A 24,161-nucleotide genomic window follows, 5' to 3' on the forward strand; every position below is an offset into this window, starting at 1 on the left:
GCACCCAATAAGATTTTTTCCAGGAGGCAAGGTGGTCAAAAACCATGTCTTGTTCTTAAGCAAAGCCATAAATTCTGCTTGCATAGCAGCCTTCCAAACTGAGATGAGAAGTGCTTCTGAAGCTGATGTGGGAGTGTAATGTGAAGGAACAAGAAGATTGTAAAGTTTAGGCTTAAAAATACCTGCCTTGGATCTTGTAGTCATATGATGTCTGTTAGGAACATCTCCATCATCAACTTGAACAATAGGATCTGCAGCAACTGGCTGAGCTGCAGAATGTGATTCAGAGGCAGAGTAAGAGCCTTGAACATTCTCATCATGGAGAATTTCAGGTGCTGAATGAGATGGAGACTCAGCATTATCTGAAAAAGCCACTGGAGCTGAAGATGCAGGGGGAGTAGCCTGCTGATCCTCCACAGTAGTAGGAACCAGAAAATATGGAATAGTAGTGCCACTATCTGTGGCATCAGTGGGAAAGATTGATGAATAAGGAAAAACTTTCTCATCAAACACAACATCTCTAGAGATAATCACTCTCCCATCAGGAAGAAGAGCTTTGTATCCCTTGTGAGTTCCACTATAACCCAGAAAAATGGACCTCATAGACCTGTTTTCCAGTTTATGGTTATTGTATGGCTTAATCAAGGGATAGCACAAGCATCCAAAAACTCTCAATGCAGAATAATCAGGCTTCTTGGAGTGAAGCTTCTCAAAGGGTGAGATCTCACCAATCACCTTAGATGGCATTCTATTGATCAGGAAAACGGCTGAAACAAAAGCATCATCCCAAAAATAAATTGGAAGTGAAGCTTGTGTTAGTAGGGTGAGTCCTGTTTCAACAATGTGTCTGTGTTTTCTTTCTGCTAAACCGTTTTGCTGAGGGGTGTAAGGACAAGAGACCCTGTGAGCTATACCATTCTGCTTAAGAAAAGAAGTCAAGCCTTGATACTCTCCACCCCAATCAGATTGTAAGCATTTAATTCTAGTTCCCAGAAGGTTTTCTGATGATGATTTGAAAAGTTTGAAAACATCTATAACAGCACTTTTAGCCTTTAATAGATATATCCAAGTAAAACGTGTACAGTGGTCAACATAAGAGACATAATACTTGTATCCATTCCTTGAAGTAACTGGGGATGGACCCCAGAGATCAGAGTGCACAAGTTCTAGAGGAAGGTGAACAACAGATTCAGAGGCAGTGTATGGAAGTCTATGAGCCTTGGAAACACAACAGGAATGACACAATTGTTTTTCATTGATAGAATTAATAGGAAAATTACAGCTCTTGAGGACACTTTTAACAACATCTAAAGAAGGGTGTCCTAGTCTATTGTGCCACAAGGCTAGTTCAGGATTAATATCATGATTTGCACTAGCACTATGAGCTGAAATGGCTGAGCTGACTGAGTAAACAGCTGGTTTGCCTTGATTGAATGAAGCTGGAAATGAAATGGTGGAGCTAGAGCCTCTCTTGATTGGTGAATGGTCAACTAGGAAGTGGTACAAACCTTGATCAAAAACCCCCTTGAGCACGGTTTCCCGGGTTCCCAGATCCTTAACAAAACAGAGGTTAGGATGAAACTCAAAGAATACAGAATTATCTCTAGCAAACTTAGATACACTAAGAAGATTCTTGGTAATGCTAGGAACATGCAAGAGATTTTTAAGCATCAATTTTCTGGAAAAACTACAATGAGGCTTCAACTCTGATTCACCAATATTAGATATATGCACTGCTGAGCCATTTCCAAGTAGGAGCTTCTTACCTCCAGTATATTCTGAGCTGGTGTTAAGATTGCTCAGATCACCAGACACATGGTGAGTAGCCCCTGAGTCCGGGTACCAACTTGTTGAAGTTCCAGATTCAAAACCAAACTCTGATGCTGCAGCTGAATTTACTGATGAAGAAGGCCTTGCTGTGGCTGTCTGAACCAGATGAGCAGAGGGGTTAAAGTACCCTTGTTGTTGCTGATTCTGAGCATTTGCTCTAAACTGAGGCTGTGACAGTGGAGGAGAGTAATTTTGCTCAAATCGGTGCCAGCATTTTGTAGCAGTGTGACCCGGCTTATCACACAATTGGCAGACCACCTTGTTGTTGTTGCCTCTTCCAAAACCTCTTCCTCCTCTACCTCCCCTCTGATTTCTTGAGCCACCTCTGCCATTTCCCGAATTGAAATTGGAGTTGTAATCTCTTTTCTGGTTTGTCTGCTGCATCAGGTTTAGGACAGGTTGTGATCCTTCTGAGCTGGATGTGTGAGATCTTGTTGTCTCCATCCTGGACTCGAAGGTGAGCAAGAAGGCAGTGGCATCTCCTAAGCTCCATGAATCAGACCTTGAGCTTATAGCACACACAGCAGGATCATACTCTTGCCCAAGACCTCCAAGAATATGCATGACTTGCTCATCCTCTGATACTTTGCATCCTACAGATCCCAAAAGATCGAAATAATTTCTCATTTTCCCAATATAGTCACTCATGGTGAGAGAGTCTTTCTTCTGGTTTTGCATCATCTGCCTATACTGCATTATTTTTGCAGTGGATCTACTGGCAAAGTTGGTTTCGAGGGCACTCCAGATGTCCCTCGCCGATCTCAGTCCTACAACTAGACCGAGTGCTCCCTCTGATAGGGAAGAAAGAAGCCAAGCAGCCACTCTTCTATCTTGCCTTTGCCAAGCAATGAATTCTTCATTTGCAGTGATGGATCCTCCTTCTCCTTCTGCAATAAATATTGTCTGAGGTGGAGGTTGCTTTTCACCATTTAGATAACCTTCTAGGCCATAGCCATAAGCTGTGACATCCACCTGCTGTTGCCACATCAAGAAGTTGGTATCAGTCAATTTTACAGAAATTGGTGGAAGCTGGGCATAAATGGGCTGAGTCCCTTGACTCTGGACAGCCCCTCCAATCGTTGAGTTGGAGCTTGCCATTTGCAGAAAACAAACAAAAGAAGAGAAAGAAAATCAGTATAGAGACAAGATCAAGAAGACCTTGCTCTGATACCATGAAAAGAGTGACATGATACTGAGATTGTGAAAGCAAATGTTGACATAACTAAAAATAGAATGAGAGTTCAAAGCTACTGTTTCATTGATTGAAATGATATTGAATACAAGCAGCCATATATACTAGAGAACCGAACCATCTAGATCTCTCAAACAATTCTGATTACATAACTAAACACACCAACTAATCCCACTTAAGAATCTAATCCTAACAAACTGCCGTGCTCCTCATTCCTTGTAGCAACACATCCTTAAACGTACGGGAGTGGTCCCAAGCTTTATAAGCAACAGCTGGACATGATGGTGGTGATCCAATGCTCACACCATGAGCTTCAATACGTGCACCTTTCTTTCCAGATGTGCATGAGTCCAGGTCAGGACCATGTCCCACATGCACATCACCTTTGCCACGTCCTTCAGCTCTATCATCATCTTTAGCTCCATCATTGATTTCTTCAATCTTAACAAGCGCTGCTATATGACGAGTATTGTCCACTCAATGTGTGCTTCGTCAGAGTTGAGCTATTACTAAAAATTTAAGAAACCACAAAATTTACCGCAAGTGTGTATCTTACGTTTTTGTATGTATGTGAAACTAAAGATAGCATCACCTAAATGTCATTGATTATAAGTCATTGTACGAAGTTGACTTCAAGAATTCATTCATAGTCAGACTTCAGATAGGTCTTGCTCTTTTTTTATACTGAAACAGTTATTATATTATCAACGAATTAATACAGATTCATTGCATCAACCGTACGTCTTAGAATATTAAAGAAACATGATGCTATATATGTATACTTCATAATTAGTTTGTATAGAGCTCTTTCAATGTGAGAGTTATGCCTATAAATATTAAAGAAACATGATGCTATATATGTATACTTTATGGTTGCACTTGGTCAACTATACCACCGGCTTAATTTCATTCTGTATTAGTTAATTGAAGTCTATGGATCTTTGTTAACAATTAACATAAAGTTATGTATGTGATCTACCTCAATGGTTCAACCATATTTCTCACTTTTTAAAAATGAGAATTCATTTATTATTTCCATCTTTTTTTTCTCAATGATTGCTAACCAAAACCTTAATCTTACTAATTTAGTTCTTCTAAAACTTCCTCTAATTATATTTAAATATTTTATCTTCAAAATGACTCATAATGGAAAGGAAAAAAAATCCTTATCTAGCTAGACGAACATAAATGGACTAATAACATAGGAAATTTTAGGATATCCGTCACTTAATTAAATCATAAATATGATTAATTTCTTATCAGTCTTATAAGATTTGGAAAAAAATATTATTCTGTCCGTATACAGAATGACATCTTTTAGTGATCCTCAAAACGATGGCATTTCATTAAAATAAATATTTTTACTTTTTTATTTCCTTATTTTAATAAATAAAACGACGTCCATGTTTTTTAGCAACACCGAGAAATGTCATGTTGTACACGGATGAGAACATATAGTAGTTGCTATGAAATTAGAAGATTTACCACTCAGATTCTCAGAAAGTAATGATTTTCAAAGATCATATATGGCTCGCTCCTTCTCCAAGAGTCGGTTCTTCCATCTTCGTATTCTACCTACGAGCTTCAACAAAAAATAGCTATTCCCCTAAACTGTGAAATAAGATTTTGCAAACAAGTAACTCATGTTTTTAGTGTCTAGTCTATTATCAAGTCTTATAGCACTAGCCAAAATTCCAACAAAAAAATATAACTAATTTATATAATGAAATATCAATTCGTATATTCTCCTTTCATGCATTTATCTTTTCTAATCATGCTGATATAAAATGGAAGAACAAGTCATACAGTGCATGTCAGCATGTGACTTATTTTTGTATTCATAAAACACGTGATGATAAAGATACGAGTAAAAATATCTTGATCCATCCATACCATGTTGACATAGTGATGTGTGTACCATACCACTGACTTTTTGACAAATGGAATAAATAGAGCCCACATGCCACATTAATTGGACACATAATTGATAAACTAACGGTGCAATAATAAACGTCCATTTGCTATTTTATGGAAACTCTGCTTGAATATGGAAATTTTCATATGAAATTGCCGTTTCTATATACTATTCCAATATATATATATAGATATCTATATAATATAATATTATAGGAAGATTTCCATATTCAAGTAGAGTTTTCATAAAATAGCAAATGGACGTTTCTTATTGCACTGTTAGTTTATCAATTATGTGTCCAATTAATGTGGCACGTGAGCTTTATTTATTCCATTTGTCAAAAAGTTAGTGGTATGGTACACCACATCACTATGACAACATGGTATGGAGAGATCATGAAGTTTTTACTCTAAGAAGAGATAGAAAATTGGTGAAAGTGTGTAGATATTAATTAATTTGATGGATCTTGGCATTTCTTCAAGAATTGGGAACCTTAGCTTATTTAGACACATACCCGAACTCTATGAATATTCTCAATGTTCCACTTAATTAATGTATACATTGCAAACTAGAAAATCGCCTCGGTGGCTAGATTCTAAAATTAGTCACACATAGGTATTTAGTGATTTATGGCTAATCTCTGAAAAAAAGACAAATTTTTTTTATTGGAATGCAATGGCCAAAATGGTAGTATTATTCTTAGTGCTCATCTAAAATGGCCTAATAATTGTATTTTTGGTTTTCCTAACATATATACTCTGAAAGATCAATATATATTTTCTGGTGGGCCCATAAGCCATTTTTCTGGTTTCTAATTTCTATAAATGGAAATTGGTTGTTATTGTTTGATATTCGGTTCATTAGAGTATTTGCTTTGCGAATATTTATTGAGTTTATTAACTCGTGTTCATTAAGTGCAACATGCAACATAAAGACAACTACATTCACCTCGTCCTTGTTCAATTGATTGTGTAATCACATTATAATATAAACAATTAAATACTCCATGAGATTGGGTGTAACAAAAATTCAAATTGAATAAACAATATACCGGGCATTTTATATATATTTCATTATAGATATGCCAATGAAAGGAAAATTTTCATAAGATAATAATGTTAAATTAAAAAGGTTGAAGTTTATATTCAATAGTGAAGGAAAGAAAAAAAATACTACAAACGTGTTTGTCACATGATGTATCAAACCAATCACAATTACAAAAAGAGAGGATTATAAGTAAGTAGTTTCTGCAATTAAATTTTTTATGACCCAACTTATTTGAATACATTAAAAACATGAAGAAATTCGAGACCAAATCCATTTATTTGTACCTATCACTCTATCAGCGCAATTTTGGGCCATGATTTATTCCATTTTAAACTGGGTCCACTTATATAGTTACACAATTTAGTTCTTCTTAAGACCACAATATAAGGAAGAATAAAAATCATAGTGTATTTTAATTTTTTCAATAAGTTGATATAGTGAGCTGCAATGGATATATATAGTAATACTACTAGTAGAAGAAATGGTCTAACAACACTCTGAGTAGAATTGATTGTACAAGTAAATTTGAAAAACAAAACAAACTCATTTCTAAAGATGAAACAGAAGGAATCATTTTTAGATTTGGATGATTTGTTTTTCCTTTACTCTTTCTTTTTGACGTGATTTAGGTAGAAAAATTATTTATAGCAGGTTAAAGATACAAAAAAGAATAAAGGTACACAAAAAAAGTTGAAAAAGCGTTTTCTGCGAACGTGGTCATGGTATGTGCCTAATTCTAAAGTACAATCTAATGTACACATATATTCCATCTTTGTATAAATTGATTTGAATGATTTTTTCGAACTGAATTCAAGTTTTGAAATCACACATTATCTTAATTTTGACCAAATGAGCATCATGCATATGTCAAACTCCTTGATACTAAAAAGAGTACAAAATATTCCATTGTGTATAAGGAATAAAGGAAATATATAGAAAATAGGCATCTAAATTTAGTGCATTATGTCACTAAACAAATGCAAGAATATCAGGAAAAAATCAAAACTTACACATGATTTTGAAGTGTAAAGATCACTTTTGTGATCATGGATTTCGCCATTGCAACACCTTTTTGGTTAGTTTATGGAATATTTCAAAGTTTCACTCCCACTTTTACATAGCATATTTCGGTTTATTACATTTCATCAAAAATAACCTCTCACGCGGAGAATGATAATGAATGACAACGTACTTTGTAAAACACTTCTCATCTATCTAATAGGACCGGAGTTCAAATAGTATCTCACAGACTTTGCATGATACTCACGCGATTTAAACCTATTATTTGGCGAGGAAACGTTTTACCAGTAAGTTATACTCCATTCGTTTTCTAAAAATATAAATTTTTCCCTTGTTGGTAGCTTCCTAAAAATAGAAATTTTCCATTTTTGAAAATAGACCCCACAATCCATTAACACTAATTTCACTACTTTTTCTCTTCTTCTCTCTTACTTTATCCATTTTTCTCTTCATTTCTCCTACTTTATCTATTTTTCCTCTCTCTCTATCACTTTATCAATTTTGTATTAAAATTTGTGCAGTGTCCAAAGTTTCTATTTTTAGATGATAGGGCGAGTAGCATGTAGGACCTTTTTCTTCCCTTTATGTTTATTATAATTAGATACTATATGCATTAAGCATATAGTGGCCAGCCTTAGAACAATGCTTTTAGACAAAGCAAAATGCTTTGCACATAAACCTTTCAATCCAAACCTCAAACAAAGTTGTTACTAGGAATAAACTAAGCTCATCACTTCAACCGGAAAAAAATAAAAAAGCACTAAAGCAACAAATCAACACATTATTTCATACCTCAAATATTTGTAACTCTTCCAAATCCAAATCCATCATGAATCCCCTCGACGACTACCGAATCAAAGACACGAGCGCGGCCGGAGCTGGATCGGCGGCGACAAAATCAGCACCACCTGCGACCTTGTCGAGCAGATGTTCTACCTCTACGTCCGCGTCGTCAAAGCCCGCGACCTCCCCACCAACCCCGATCCCTACGTCGAGGTCAAGCTCGGCAACTACAAGGGCAAAACGCAGCGTTTCGACAACAAAACCAGCCCTGAATGGAACCAGGTCTTCGCCTTCTCCAAACACAAAATCCACTCCTCCACCCTCGAAGTCTCCGTCCGCGACAAGGAGACGCTCGGCAGAGACAACTTCCTCGGCCGAATTCAATTCGATCTCAATGAAATCCCGACGAGGCTTCCCCCGGACAGCCCCCTCACCCATTAGTGGTACCGCCTCCTCCGAGGGGAAGTCATGCTTTCGGTCTGTATCGGATCGCAAGCAGACGAGGCGTGGCATTCGGACGCCGCCGCCGTGCATGGGGACGGAGTTTTCAGCGTCCGGTCAAAGGTGTACGTTTCGCCTAAACTGTGGTACCTCCGGGTCCACGTCATCGAGGCGCAGGACGTGGAGGGGGAGGACCGGAGCCAGCCTCCGCCAGCTGTGTTTGTGAAGGGTGTGGTTGGGAAGACTAAAATTTTCCCGAACCGGACCGCCAACCCGGTTTGGAATGAGGATTTGTTGTTCGTTGTTGCGGAGCCTTTTGAGGATGTTTTGGTTGTGACGATCGAGAGTAAGGTGGCCCCCACGAGGGATGAGGTGGTTGGGAGGATGAGCGTCTCGATGAACGCGCTGGAGAGGCGGATGGACCACCGGCTGGTTCACTCGCGCTGGTTTAATTTGGACCGGTTCGGGATGGGGGAATACATGGAGGGGAAGGGGCCGAAATTCTCGACGAGGATCCATTTGAGGGGATGTCTGGAGGGCGGGTACCACGTGTTGGACGAGTCCACGTTGTACATTAGCGACCAACGGCCTACCACCCGACAGCTGTGGAAACAACCGATCGGGATTCTCTAGGCCGGGATACTTAGCGCGAACGGGCTCCTCCCCATGATAGTGTGGGACGGGAGGGGTACCACGGACGCGTACTGTGTGGCCAAATACGGCCACAAGTGGGTCCGGACGCGGACTGTAGTCGAGAGCTTTAGTCCAAAATGGAACAAGCAGTACACGTGGGAGGTGTACGACCCGTGCACGGTGGTCACGCTAGGCGTATTGGATAACTGTCATTTAGCGGGCGGGAACGGAAGGGACTCGAGAATCGGGACGGTTCGGATCCAGCTATCGACGTTGGAGACGGATAAAATCTACACACATTCATATCCATTGCTAGTCTTACAACCCTCAGGATTGAAGAAAATGGGAGAGTTGCATCTTGCATTTAGGTTTACTTGCATTTCATTAACACAAATCATATACTTATATAGTAGGCCACTATTGCCGAAAATGCATTACATTCAACCATTCACAATAAGTCAATTAGATATATTGAGAAATGAAGCAATGAACATTATTGCATCAAGATTAGGTAGAGCAGAGCCTCCCTTGAGAAAAGAAGTGGTAGAATACATGCTAGATGTAGACTCTCACATGTGGAGCTTGCGGCGTAGCAAGGCCAATTCTTCCGAATCGCCTCCTTCTTCTCGGGCCTAGTCGCCACGAGCAGGTGGATAACGCAAGTTTGCCAGTGGAAGAATCCGATCACCACCATTCTAGTCCACGTCCTCCTATGCATCCTCGTGTGATACCCGGAGCTAATCATCCCCACCACCTTCCTATACATGTTTTTCATCTCGGTGTGGAACTTTAGGTTCCGTACTATCCACCCTCCACACATGGACACAAAAATGTCCTGGGCAGAGGGGGTGCATCCGGATGAGCTTGATGAGGAATTTGACACGTTCCCGACATCTAGACCACAGGGTTAGGAGCGTGGCCGGGAGGATACAGACCGTGGCGGGGGATATGGCGACGCAAGGAGAGAGGATTCTTGCATTGCTAAGCTGGAGGGATCCAAGAGCAACCACCATTTTCCTACTATTTTGCCTTAGTGCAGCTGTTGTTCTCTTTGTTACTCCTTTCAAGATTGTTACCCTTTTGGTAGGCTTGTTTTTGCTTAGGCATCCAAGATTTAGGAGCAAGATGCATTCAGCTCCGAGCAGCTTCTTCCGTCGATTACCCGCTCGAGCCGATAGCATCTTGTAGTACATAGCTCTTATTTCGGAGTTTTTTTCAGTCTCGAGTTTCGTTTCATCACATGTTACGCGTGCAACATTACTTATCAACATTGCAAGACTGAAATAATGGAGATAAATATTTTACAATAATTAACATTACTTTTTTAAAAATTGCCAAAGATATTCATGGACGGTCCAGTGACTATTCCCCACGCTGATTTAATATTTACCCATTCTCTAGTGATGTAACTTTATTCCATCTTTGACCTATGCATACTATCTTAAAACTTTTAAAGGGTAAAAAATATTTTTGAAAAAATATTTTTCTCCACTTATTCTAACATAATTCAGAATTTCAGCAATAATGCACCTAGTCCTCCATGAAACATGTTTTGTCTCCACTTTTTATTCTTTCAACTAAATTAATGCCCACTTTACTCAACATAATAATAAAATAAATAAAATAATGGATCACTTGCAGATAGGCCAGAACTAAATTATTTTGGTAGCGTATATTGAAAAATGATAGCAGTAACAATGAAATAAAAGATGCAATATGAAATTTAACAGAAAATCCAAATAACTATAACCATTTTAACACACAACTTGTACAGAATGAGAGAGAAAATAGGATCAGAATTTAGCAGAATTGAAATTTGAAGAATGCAAGAAGAGGTTGAAATTATTGAATTGAATGTGAACCAAGGAAATAGAGATTAGCAAGGATACGTCTCAAAATAACCACAAATCCCTCAAAAATAAAGAAAGAAGCTAGAATTCGAATGCATATTCATGTTTTTTTCAACGGCTACAACTTACATAACCACGCCCCTCTTGTCAAAACAGCAAACAAGCTTCCTCGTCGGCATATTCTACGCCGTCGACCGCCCCCAAAAAACCCGAGCTGCTCACAACATGCAGTCCGTCCTCGCAGGCAGCCTCCGGAAGAAGTTGAGGGGCACGGACGGGAGCTTGTACCGGAACCTAGGATGTCTCAACACATAGAATCCGCCGAGGAGCGCCACAACTTGGAACGGCGTGACATACAGGACGGAAGCCGAGATCAAGCAGAAGATGACGAACAGGGCCGTCGCGCGAGGGTCCCTCCAGCTGAGCAGGTTCTGCAGCCTCTCCCCTTGTGTCGCCAAGTCGCCCACGACCGTCTGGATCCGCCCTGCGATGCTCCGGAGACGGTCGTACCTCATCCGCACTATGTCCGCTGGGCGGGAGGTCGGGAATGTGTCGAACTCCTCATCGAGCTCGTCGGGGTGGGCGTTGTCCGCGCAGGAGAGGCGAGTGTCCATGTGGGGCGGGTGCCTCGGCCTCCACCGGTAGTACCACACCCCGATCAGAAACAGGTAGAGGAAGACCGTCGGCAAGATCAACTCGGGGTACATAACGAGGATCAGAAACAGGATGTGGATGAGCACGGTGGTGATCGGGTTCTTCCAGTTGCAGATCTGATCGAACCATTTCCCGACAGCGACCAGCCCGCTCATCACTCCCATGATACGGAAGAAGTTGGCTTTGCTCCGCCTCATGCTCCACATGTGAGACCCCACGTCGAGCATATACTCGACCACCTCCTTTCTGAGAGGCGGCTCAGCCCGATTCAGCCTCATCGCGACAATCTGAGTCGCCTGGTGCCTCAAGCTATCGAGCTGACTGACGGTTAACGGGTGGATGTAGTGCATTTTAGGCAGCAGCGGCTGCGAGTAGAGATGCATCATGTTTACCAGAGACGAGCAAGTGAACCGCACGGCTAAATGGATTTCTCCCATCTTCTTCACCCCTGATGGGTGCAAGACGAGAAGAGGATACGAATGAGTGTACACTCGATCCGTTTCCAGAGTGGAAAGGCGAATCCTGACCTTCCCGATTCTTGAATCCCTTCCGTTTTTATCCCCTCCGTGCAAATGGCCATTATCAAACACACCAATGGTTACGACAGTGCAAGGATCGTACACCTCCCAAGTGTACTGCTCGTTCCATTTAGGAGAAAAACTGTCGATGATTGTCCTAGTCCTGACCCACTTCTGTCCGTATTTGGCAACACAATAAGCATCAGTCGTCGCCCTCCCATCCTTTGTTTTCATCGGCGAAAGCCCCTGCGCGTTCAAAATCCCCAACTCGAGAACGCCAATGCTCGACTTCCATAGCACTTTCGCAGTCGGCCTAAGATCGCTGCTGTAGTGAGTGGACTCGTCCAAGACGTGATAACCGCCTTCCAGACAAACTCTCAAATGAATCTTGCTGGCAAACTTCATGTCCTTTTTCTTTTCGCCTTCGACTATAATATGTTTCTCCAGATTAAACCACCTTGTATTCACAGGCTTGTGGTCCAGCCTCCTGTCCACGTACTGCAACGGGATACCACATCTTCCGAGAACCTCGTCTTTGTTTGGCGCAACGCGGTCTTCCACGCTCAAAATCAGTGGCTCCTCAAACGGCTCCGCAGCCACGAACATCAAATCCTCATTCCACATAGGATTGATGCTTTTGCTCATCGAAACTCGTGTTCTCAGCGCTTGGTTTCCCAAAATGGCCTTCACGTAAACCTCAGGATACCGGCCTTTGTCGCTAGGCTGCAAGTCCTGAGCTTCGATCACGTTTACTCTCAGGTACCAGAGTTTAGGCGAGAGATAAACCTTTGACCTGATATTTGCAAGGCCATCAGCACCACTGACCGTCGCAGCATCCGAATGCCACGCCTCCGGGAATGCCTCGTCAGCTTGTGTACCCATCCAGACAGCCAGCATTAGCTCACCCTTCGCCTTCTCACTCTTCCTGTCCTCCAACCTATACCACTGTGGAGCCAGGGGACTGTCAGGAGGAACCCTTTTCGGGATCTCATTCATATCGAATACAACCCGGCCTATAAAGTCATCCTTCACAACATCCTTATCTTTCACCGAAACTTCAAGGACAGAGGCCTGGATTCGGTCCTTCGAGAAGGCAAACACCTGATTCCACTCGGGGTTCGACTTTTTCTCGAAATGACGGGTTGTGCCCTTGTAGTTTCCAAGCCTAACCTCAACATATGGATCACAACTACCGGAAACATCCTTTCCAGGTAAGTCTTTTGCCTTCACAACACGTACGTAGAGGTACTGCATTTGCTCAACGAGGTCATAGGTGCTCGTCAGCTTATCACCGGTCACCTTCCCCCCACCAAGGTGGGGTTTGGTTTCCTTCAACGAGAAATCTTCGTGCGGTGGCCTCTGCATTTTCCTCAACCTCCTTTATACCTGTATTAGTACAAAATCTGGGATCAGGTTGCAAATACAACATTAAAATGATACTATTAGAAAAACAGATCAATCGCAGCAAAATTACTAATAAGTCCTTGATTTTACAAGATTGAGCTAACTCTAAAAGCAACATGGTCTAAAAACATAAAGAAAGCAAACAGAAATTGTAGAACTACATATTTGCTTCTAGTTTAGAATTGAAACCTGATATAGAAAAATTGTGAAAGTCCAAAAACTCGAAGTAGTAGTTCCTTCTCAGAGTCCTTCAAGACTGTGGGACGAAAGCAAGCAAACACGGGAATAAAGAAAGTAAGAATTAGAGTGTTACATAAGCACAACCAACACAAAGAAGAAAACAAGCATTAGAAACAACATGAAGCATCATCCTAACTGATTTATCAAGACTCTATAACCAAGATGAATCCACTTAAAATGTGAGTTCATAAAATTAGAGGCAAGAATGTATGTGAACATATGCATAAACTCAAGAACGTTTAAATAAATACAAAATCCTCCCATCCCAAAAATCCATGGATTTCAGCAGTACAATTGCAAGCAACATCCAAAGGGGAATACAGTCCTCAATGAAGCATCAAACTAGCAGTTTGAACAGATAATAAGCAAAACAAACTCAAAAAATGATTCTTTTAAAAAGACAGATAAGTAGAGCACCTTGTGAAGAAGATTCTAGAAAGCCCAAAACACAACCTCAATGCTTCAGATCTGAGTCCTTAAAACCTGTGGAGAAACAAGAAAGAATCTCAAGATCAAACATGGAAGCAGATCAGCAATAGATAACAAAAGCACTCCCAAAGATTAAAAACTTGAAAAGTGAAACACACACCAACACACAAGCTCTCTCTCTCTCTCTCAGAACATCTGAAGAACAAATGTGGAATGCTCAAAAATCATTCTAAACAACTCATTATCTACTCATAAAAATTTGATCTTTGCAGTCAAAATAAAAGCTTTTCAACACAGATCTTCAGAAATAAAAACCCACCAAACCAAAAACAAAAACAAAAACAAAAACAAAAATGCAGCTAACAACCTAAGCAAAGCAGTATCCAAAGCTCATATTTTTCTCAATGGGGTTTGTGTTTTGAGATCCAAATAAGTAAAGGGCTTTAAATAAAGAGACAGCTGCTAAAGGTAAAAAGAGGGAGAGGGAGAGGGAGAGGGAGAGATATGAATATACCTTGAGGTTCATGATAAGGTTCTTGAGCAGATGGATTGCAGCAACTGAGGGGCAGAAGAAGAAAGAACGAAATATAAAAGGGAGACGAATAAAAAGATGAGAATGGTTTTTGTTCTTTCTTGCCTTTTTGAAGCAAGGAAAAAGAAAAAGCAAAATACACAAAACCAGAGAGGTTCAAAACAGAGCAATATAAATTTTTTTTCTTTTTTTTGTGCAAATTTTCTTGCTCTCAATCGGTCTTTCACGCAAATTAAAATGGTGGGGGACACTGGTCGAGATCTGATGAATCCTCTTTATCAATGCCACCGAACCCAGCGATGACCAATGTGTGAAAATTATTTTAAGTTTTACTAAATGTGTGTGCATGAGTAATTGAGTATATTTGTAATTGGTATGTTTGTTCTCTCTCCATGGTTATTTTTATATAAAATTTTTTTTTACAATAGGGCCATGTCTCTCGTGCCAGGCTTATTGTTGGGAATGGAAGTTCATGTAGTAGTATTAAATTTATCGTTAAGATTTTAAATAGTCAAATACTACTATAAGAAAGATATTTTGAGCCACTATCTTCAAACAAAAATACATATGTAACCATTTTTATATAGTTAATTACTACTATTATAACTTAATTGTAAATCTTTTATAGTTATTTAATACTACTATTACTTATCGAGGTTTATTACTTTATTTAATTATGAGTTATAATTATTAAATCATAATTATAGTTATTATTTTCTTTAACTAGTTTCAAATGTTTGAGTTCATTTGTGTTAATCCATATTGAATCAACTCATCCCCCCTTCTCTCTATATATTCTTTCTTGATGTTCTACAAATTTTATGCAGTTTATAATTTCAAAGTACAATTACTAAATAAACAAAAACTAAAAAAATAAAATAATTTGAAAAAAAATGTTTAATAATATATATTATTAGTTTGGATTCGAATCAGCACGAAATAGGAATGGAAGTTATTAGCGATCTTATTTTGAGAATTGGAAAAAAGTATTAAGTGATTATATTCGTTTTGTGTTTATGTTATCATTACGTTAGTACAAAAAATAACGGTGATTATGCAAAAAGTCAATGTATGTAACCGTAATTGGCTCAAAAAGTATTACAGATTGGATTGTAATTTTAAATTTATTAGACGAGACACGTGTGACTGATTTCGCTCTATTATCGGCAATGGGAAATAAATTGGAACTATCAAAATAGCAACATTAATTAATTCAATAAAAATATACTCCTTCCGTCCACCATTAGAAGTCTCATTTCATTTTGACACAATTTCTAATTGTTCAGAAGTTGAAATGAGTGTGTGCATGAGTATATTTGTTCTTTCTCCTTAGTTTTAATTTATTTATTTTACTATAGAGCTCATGTCAAGCGAGCCATGCTCGGTATGTGGCACATGCGAACTATGTTGTGAATGAGATGTTATTGTTGTAATAGGAATGTGATTAAAAAATAACTAATACTCCCTTCGTCCCTCCGTAGTATAGGCGTTTCATTTTGAGCACTCGTTTTGAAAAATTGATAATAAATAGTTAAAAGTGGAGAGAGAGAGAGAGTAAATTAAAAGAGAGAATAATATGGATAAGAGTTTTCTCTATATTATTCTCTATCTTAATTTACTTTCTCTCAACTTTAACTATTTATTATTATTTTTTCAAAACAAGTACTGAAAATGAAACGTCTCTACTACAGAAGAATGGAGAACTAAGAACTATCTCAACTCTATATATTTAAAATATCAGAGTTGAGATCATTCTTAGTGATGTAGTAGAAATTAGTTAGCCTTATAACGTGACCATTGTGTAATAAATTTATTGTTAGATTTTATGTAGTCAAATTCTATATGGAATAAATTTTCAACCATTAAATTCAAACTAAAATAAATATTGTAACCATTTTTGTATAGTAGTAGTTACTACTATAACTTAGGGGTGCGTTATATTGCTAATTCTGTTAACTCATCGATGAAGTGTATTTAAAATGTCAACACGGTGATATTAAGATGTCAACACATAATGCTAACACAGTATATTGGAATGTCAACAAATTATGTGTTGACATTTTAATGTCATCGTGTTGACATTTTTAATACACTGCATTGATGAGTTAGCAGAGTTATCAACTTAAAAAGTTAGCAATTGATGATACCCCTATAACAATTGTAAATTTTTTTATAGTTATTTACTCCTATTTCTTATCGAGTTCTGTGTGATTATGAGATATAATTATTAAATCACAATTACTTTTATTACTATTTCTTTTTAACTGGTCTCAGCTATTAGGGTACACTTGTATTAATGCGTATTAAATCAAATCATTCCCTCACACTATATATATATAGGGATGTATTCATTTTCTTTTTGTATCTTTTGTTCTTTGTTCTTTTTAATCTCAGCCCCACGATTTTGTCATCCAACGGTTAGATTGGTGTCACGTGTCATTTAATAATGCAGATTTTCAGTTGAATAATGCACACAGACTAATAATGCATCATTATAGTGTAATAATGCAGATCATCTGGACCGTTGATGAATGAGATCTAACGGCCCATATTAAGAAGAATAAAGGATCTAAGGGATGAAAAGGAGAATAACGCTCCCCTATATATATATATATATATATATATATATATATATAATCTTTCTTGTTGTTCCACAAAATTTATGTAGTTATGTATTAGAAATTAGTTAGCATTACGTGAACTCCATTAATAAATTTACGTTAGATTTCAATTAGTAAAATACTATATGGAATTATAACCATTCTTATATAGTATTGAATTATACTACTGTAACTTAACTGTAATTTTTTATTGTTATTTACTTCTATTTCTTATCGAGGTTGGTGTGACTATGAATTATAATTATTAAATTACAATCAATTTCTCTTTATGTGATACTTGTCTAGAACATATCATAAATTCACTAAACAGTACTTCCTCTTTATTCGATACTTATCTCATTTTATTATCTTTGAATCCAATATATTGGATAGTGCTGTAAGTACTCTTATTTGTGTTTTATCTTTCACATATAAAAAATATACATAATATCATAAATCCACTAAATAATACAAAAACAAATTGACAATAAATGAATAATAATGAATATATGTGTGTTATGCGAATTCAGTACGAATACAGTACAAAATCAACATGAATACCATACAATGATACTAAAAAATATAGTAGAAAATAGAAATACGATAAAGGTAGTCGTAGATATTAATCTACACCAGTACTCAATTAGTATATCACATAAAAGTTAAAAAAAAAAAAACAAAAGGAAAAATAATGAGAAAAGATCACAAATGGTGGGCTTACACGTGCCCACATGTGAGTGGAGGTTTCACTGTAGTAACTCGACAAAAATTGGTAGCGTAGTGTTGTAGTATTTCATAGATATAGAAAGAGATGAAGATGCTCTATATATTCGCACTCTTTTTCGTTTGGACCCCCAAATCACAATTTCATAATACTGCCATCCAATGCATTCATTTTTGGATTTTAAAAGATTCTATTTTGTTCTTCAATCAATAAGATTATACACTAACACCACCTTTCATAATTCACGACAAAAAAACGTATAAACATTACTATAAGCTCTATAAAAGACATAGCTAGTTTTGATTAAAACTATAAATGATAACTATTTTATAAGTAGAGCAGCATACACGAGCATCTCACATAATTATATAACATAATTAGATCTGTTAGAAACAGATATGATGTATTATTCGACTCGGGCCGATGCTTGCGATTGTCAAATGAGGGATGAGGGGTTAGATATTGGACTCTTTATCATTTGGATTTCTGAGTGTAGATTATGTTGAAATTAAAAATAAATTGTAATTAGTTGTTATTGTTTTTCTTTTATTAGATAGCGTTTAACATTTTATTAGTTAGTGTTAGCTTTCTCCAAGCCTATATATTAGGCCTTTATTGTATTTTGTAGTGTAACTTTGACCAACAATATAGTCCATTAATGAATTTTTCACCTTCTCTCCCTCTCGACAGTTTTCCCCAATTTTACAATTTCTTCATCCTCCATTGATGGAGGTTTCTTCATCCGATTTCTTCTATATTTTCAACAGATTAATGCCTAATTATCCGATATCTATTAGATTTAGGCTTGATATTTTTTTTGCTAGCATGAACTTGACACCAACACTCATGAATTTGACACCAGCACTGTTGCCTTTTACCCTTGTTTCCTCTAGGGTATTGAATTTTTTATTTATTTTTGAATAAACTCCTATAGAAAAGAGGAAAATTACAACTGATGTCAAGATGGCTCGAACTCGGCACCTCATACAATAATGTCTAAGCTCCTTGCCGCTATATGATGACTGCCCTCTATCTTTCTGTTTGACAGCTCGATGGTTCAAAATGATGTCTCAGTTGGCTGACAATTGGATTTCTTCAAAATCATTCAAGCTTCGTTTCTTATTGACTTTCTCTTTTAACATGTTGGAATAACTGGGAACATATTACAAAGCTGCTACTCAATGAGATTACTTTGTACCTTGCAGAATACTACTACCTTCGACTCACATTAAATGTCACATTTAGTGTGGGCACGTTTTAAGAAATGTAAATAAAAGTGGGTTAAATAAGTTAGTGGATTATGAGTCTCACTTATATATATATTAGTTTTATAATAAAATGTGAGTAGAATTGGTTGGTGGAATGTGGGGTCTACTTACCATTTATGGTAAAAGTGAAATGTGACTCTTATTGTGGGACGAACCGAAATGGTAAAATGTGACACTTATTGTGGGACGGAGGTAGTATATTAAATGATTTTTCGAACCACTTATTCTCAACTCTGGTTTTTTCTGTGAAGATAATGGAATTTGTGGTTAAATTGGAGTCAAGATTGTTTGAGCTTTTGGGCACTCTTATTTAGTTGTTTCAGCAATTTGGATTGTGTGGCATTGTTCTCTCTTGCTGATTTTGACGTTTCCCTTCCTTTTGCTGGAACTGGATGCAGTGTGGTGGAGCTCATGTGAGTAAGCTGGATATTTAGTGTAACTAGTGCGGCATCAACAATCTAGTCCTTGTGGATACTATAATTTTACTTTCCACCAACTACTTAGTCTCGTACACTTGCGTGTAATTTCTTGAGCTAAAAGTAGGTTGAGTAAGGTATACCCGAGGCCGCCACGTAGCATCTCCACTTAAATCGACTCACCTGACCGTTGGAGCGAGTCTGTGTTTATTGTGTGAATACTTACCTGGTGAGTCGGTTTGGCTTCTCTGATTCAGTCATTCATGCACACCATCCTCTCTATCTCTCATGGTGATTAAGGTTTCTCCTTCTTCTCTTTATAATCTCCCACTCTGTCTTCTCTGATCATCGTTTCCCACCGTAATTTTCTTCTTTTGTGATTTCAGAACAGTGATATCTCTAGCAAAGTTAACCTCTTTGGTTTCCTTGCGAAGTGGGAGACTTGATTGGAATCTTGTGTCTGATATGCTAAGTCGGAAGAGATTTTGTTGATTTCTTGTGAGATACGCGTAATCTAGTTCTGTTTTGAGAGTTCTCTGCGTGTGAGTGACGGTGTTGAGCAATTGTGTATGGAGTGGGCTTCGTTGTGCGTCAATTGGGGAAACCAAGGTTTCTGTGACAAGCACTTCCATGTTGTTCATCTTGTGGTTGTCTGTGGAAGATGAGGGCTCTGGCCATGCAGTTGTTGTGCAATCTTACTACTTATATATGGAGAAATCAATCAACGATTTATCTGCACAGACCTTTGATAATGTTTTCTCATCTCTGCACGGATGTATGGTATAGATTATGAAGGCCAAGAGACAAAATAGCTGCAAGATCCCTCATATAGGAAAGGCAAACCTTAGAAGGTATGCACATTTTCCACAAAATCTGGAAGTTCCGGTGGAATTGGCCATTGAGGTCTAAAGTCATTGCTTACTTGAAGAACATGGGCTGTAATTAAGGGATTGACATGATGTCTCAAGCTTTAGGTATTGAAGTGGTAAAAGAGGCAGAAGCCAGTGAAGGGGCAGATGGGATTAAAGGGGCAGAAGACAATGAGGGGACATAAGAGGTTGAAAGGGTTGAAGAGGTTCAAGACATGTACGTAAAGCTTATGCTTTTGTAAAGCTACAAGGGTTACATGAATGATGCATTGTGTTGACCAACATAATGCACAAAGCTTGCATGTTTTGTAAGACTTGTGATTGGAAAAAGTTTTTGTATGCAATGATGGATTTATGCAATAACATAAGGTAATCAACACCTATCAACAACCAAAACATAGCTAAACAAAATCTACCCTAGAAACAATCAACACATAAGACATGCTCAACCTATCATCAAACCACCCAACAACAAGCCATCAATCACCCAACAAGTAGCTAACAACAAGCCAATAAACAACCAGTCAATAAACCACCAAAATCTCATACACTAGCGATACAAGCACAACACAATTCACAACGATCCACCAAAATAAACCACAGACACTATAGATAGATATCACCCATATCACAGTTGGTTCTCATCCAACTACTGATTTCAAGAAGCGACCTTCCTCTCTAGCTCAGCCATACATCTCTCCCACATAACTTTGTCAGCCTCCGTGACAACAAATCTCATCTTAAACTCTTCGTCAAACATTCCAGGGCTGGAGATTGACTCAGATGAGGCGTCGTCTTTTCTGCCCGCTATGCCTCCGCTCAGGGTTGCGTCACCTTCGCTACCAGCCAGGGCTACGCTGCTAGCGGGGTCGCCGATGGGGAGGAGTTGGCTTGGATTACAGCGGGAACCGACTGGAGCTTCATCGCCTAGGTTTAATTGTCAAGATCTACCATAGGAACCGACTGAAACTAAACTTCTACCACAGGAATCGCCTGGAATACTGACGCAAAAACGTATGGAGAAAACAGACTGAACGGAGAATTAATCAAAGAAACCCTTCTGTGAAAAACGAAAATAATATTATTATCAAAATATTCAAAAGTCTGTCTTTTAAGATCAATAGTGAACCATTTATATAGGCAAAGGGAAATCCTAAACTTATGGAAAATAAAACTAAAAGGAAAATAACTAAAAGGAAAATAAGCAAAAAGGAAAACCCAATTTAATAGAAGGAAAAACAATTTCGTCTACTAATTCTACTAACTAGGAAATAAATAAAACCAAAATAATAACTTGCTTAGCCTCCAAGTCATATATTCTATAACTGCATCAAATACAACTTCTACCGCAGGAACCGCCTGGAGGAAGACAATCGCAGCATGGGTTAATGCCCTCGTCTTCGGCAGCGTTGTCAAATTTCACGGAAGGGGGCAGGGATTTGCTCACCAATCCAAGGAGCTCATAGAATATATCCCCATCGTATACGGGCTTATCATATACAGACATCGACAATATATTATTTTTGCTATTCTTCGGTGGTTCGGAGAGCTCATAGAATATATCCTCGTCGTATACAGGTGTGTCATACACCGGCATCGAAAATATATTGCTATTACTATTTTTTGACGGTTCATCCGCATCAGATGATGTGAAGACGTCACTGAATAATGGATTGTCCATCGAACGACGCTCCGACGCATTAGACCACATCGGGTTGGATTTTTCCCGACACTCTTGCAGTCGCGCCAATCATCATTGTAGGTCTCGAACCTGTTGTCGTAGATCACCGTTCTCGATGTCGCGCTGGAGGTCTCGAACCTGTTGTCTCAGATCATCGTTCTCGATGTCGCGCAGATCATGTTGTCGTGCAACCTCTTTGTTTGGGAGATCTCTACGTCTCCCACCACGACTGCTGCCACGAGCATCGCCACGTCTGCCGCCATATCTACGTTCAGCCATTGATAATTAACCTGGATCGCGATACCAAATGACGTAAAAAACGTATGGAGAAAACAGACTGAATGGAGAATTAATCAAAGAAACCCTAGTTTCTGTGAAAACCGAAAATAATATTATTATCAAATATTCAAAAGTCTGTCATTTAAGATCAACGGTGAACCATTTATATAGGCAAAGGGAAATCCTAAACTTATGGAAAATAAAACTAAAAGAAAAATAACTAAAAGGAAAATAAGCAAAAAGGAAAACCCAATTTAATAGAAGGAAAAACAATTTCGTCTACTAATTCTACTAACTAGGAAATAAATAAAACCAAAATAATAACTTGCTTAGCCTCCAAGTCATATATTCTATAACTGCATCAAATACAACTTCTACCGCAGGAACCGCCTGGAGGAAGACAATCGCAGCATGGGTTAATCCTCCCGTCAGCATCGGAGATGAGGCTGCGCGGGTGTACCCACCGACGGTGGTGTGGGTACCGACCAGTGAGCAACGTCGACAAGATGTAACCTTGCCATAGATGGGGCGGTGAAATGAGATAGAGGGCGGCGGCGTGACGATTATCCTTATTTGGGTTTGTATTGGAGGAGTGAGTTTTTTTAATGAATAAAGGTTTAATTAATGATAATAAGATTGGATTAATTAGCTTCTTAATCTCAATTAAAATGTCTAATTGTTTCTTAATATAGAAATAACTCCACTACGTAAGAAAATAGAAAAACCACTCGACTACCGTGAAATGGTAGCATTATATGTGAAGCAGAAAGTATAATCTGCGTAGTGCTCCCTTCGTCCGCCATTAGGAATCCCGGTTTACCATTTAATCCGTCTGCCATTAAGAATCTCGGTTCACTTTTATTATAAATAGTAGTTAAACCTTACTTTCTGTTAACTCTTTCCATTTAGATTCTACTCCCTCCATCCCCGTTTAAGAGTAAGATATAGTTATGACACGGGTTTTAAGAAATTGGTGGAGTGTGTAATAAATGAAGTGAGTTAGTGGAAATTGAGTCCCTTTTGACTTTTTGGATGTAAAAGGTGTTTTCTTTGAATTGTAAGTCAAATTCATTAAGTCATTTAAAATTATGGTTATTAAACTCTTACAAATACCAATCATTAAATCAGTTTGATTAATCTTATTTCCCTAAATTAATTAAACCTCTTGCCAACATTAAAAAAATTTGATTAACACTTGCAAATAGAGTACATTCGGCCATCACATCTCAAACAAAAATTAAGGAGGGAAACCAACAACTTTTTCACTAAATCAAACTCCAAAACAAGTAGGGAAACATTACAATCCCATGGAAGGAAAGATCCAAAAGCATTCAAAAGCGAAACTACACCTATAAATATATTCACTCCGCCATTACTATCAAACACTTCAATTCTACTTACCAAAAACAAAGCAAACATATTTATAGCTGAAATACCCTCAGAAAAATCTCATCATAGGGCAATGGAAAAATGGAGCAAGAGATGGAGTAGGAGCAAAATCAAGAGGCAGAGCAAGAGCAAGGGCCGAGGGCCTCTTTGAGTTTGAGCAGCCAAGAAAAAAACCTTATTGTGCAGTTCCTTCAACAGCAATGTCGTGCTGGAGCACTTCCACATGGTTCATTTGAAGAGGCAGCCAAAAAATTCAAAGTGTGTGCAAGGACAGCCAGCCGCTTATGGAAGATAGCCAAGCAGCAAATGGAAAATGGGGAACCTGTTGTAATGACAAGCAAAACATCATGATATAGTAAGCACATAGGTAAACTAATTCTTGATGAAGATAAGTTTAGAAACTTGTCTGTGCTTGAGAGATCATCAATAAGAAAACTTGCTATTAAG

At 38.2% G+C, this 24,161-nt stretch overlaps 1 protein-coding gene and 1 pseudogene across 3 annotated transcripts; one reads left to right on the forward strand and one right to left on the reverse strand.

Moving 5' to 3' along the window:
* Positions 1-7,645: 7,645 nt before the first annotated feature.
* LOC121767247 lies at positions 7,646-10,049 on the forward strand (annotated as a pseudogene).
* Positions 10,050-10,685: 636 nt separating this feature from the next.
* Positions 10,686-14,712, reverse strand: LOC121768667 (FT-interacting protein 3-like). Of its 3 annotated transcripts, none has more exons than XM_042165210.1 (4): positions 14,471-14,712; positions 13,945-14,010; positions 13,477-13,543; positions 10,686-13,269 (listed from the first exon to the last, which is right to left on the reverse strand). In XM_042165210.1, the coding sequence occupies exon 4, from the start codon at positions 13,246-13,248 to the stop codon at positions 10,930-10,932; it is 2,319 nt and encodes a 772-aa protein (XP_042021144.1). In that variant the 5' UTR covers positions 13,249-13,269; positions 13,477-13,543; positions 13,945-14,010; positions 14,471-14,712; the 3' UTR covers positions 10,686-10,929. The 3 variants fall into 3 exon arrangements, with proteins under 3 accessions (XP_042021144.1, XP_042021145.1, XP_042021146.1); XM_042165211.1 differs by lacking the exon at positions 14,471-14,712 and adding an exon at positions 14,324-14,347; XM_042165212.1 differs by lacking the exon at positions 13,477-13,543.
* Between the last annotated feature and the right edge of the window lie 9,449 nt (positions 14,713-24,161).

Source organism: Salvia splendens, chromosome 15 (genome assembly GCF_004379255.2).
Source record: "Salvia splendens isolate huo1 chromosome 15, SspV2, whole genome shotgun sequence".
NCBI classification, from domain to species: Eukaryota; Viridiplantae; Streptophyta; class Magnoliopsida; order Lamiales; family Lamiaceae; genus Salvia; species Salvia splendens.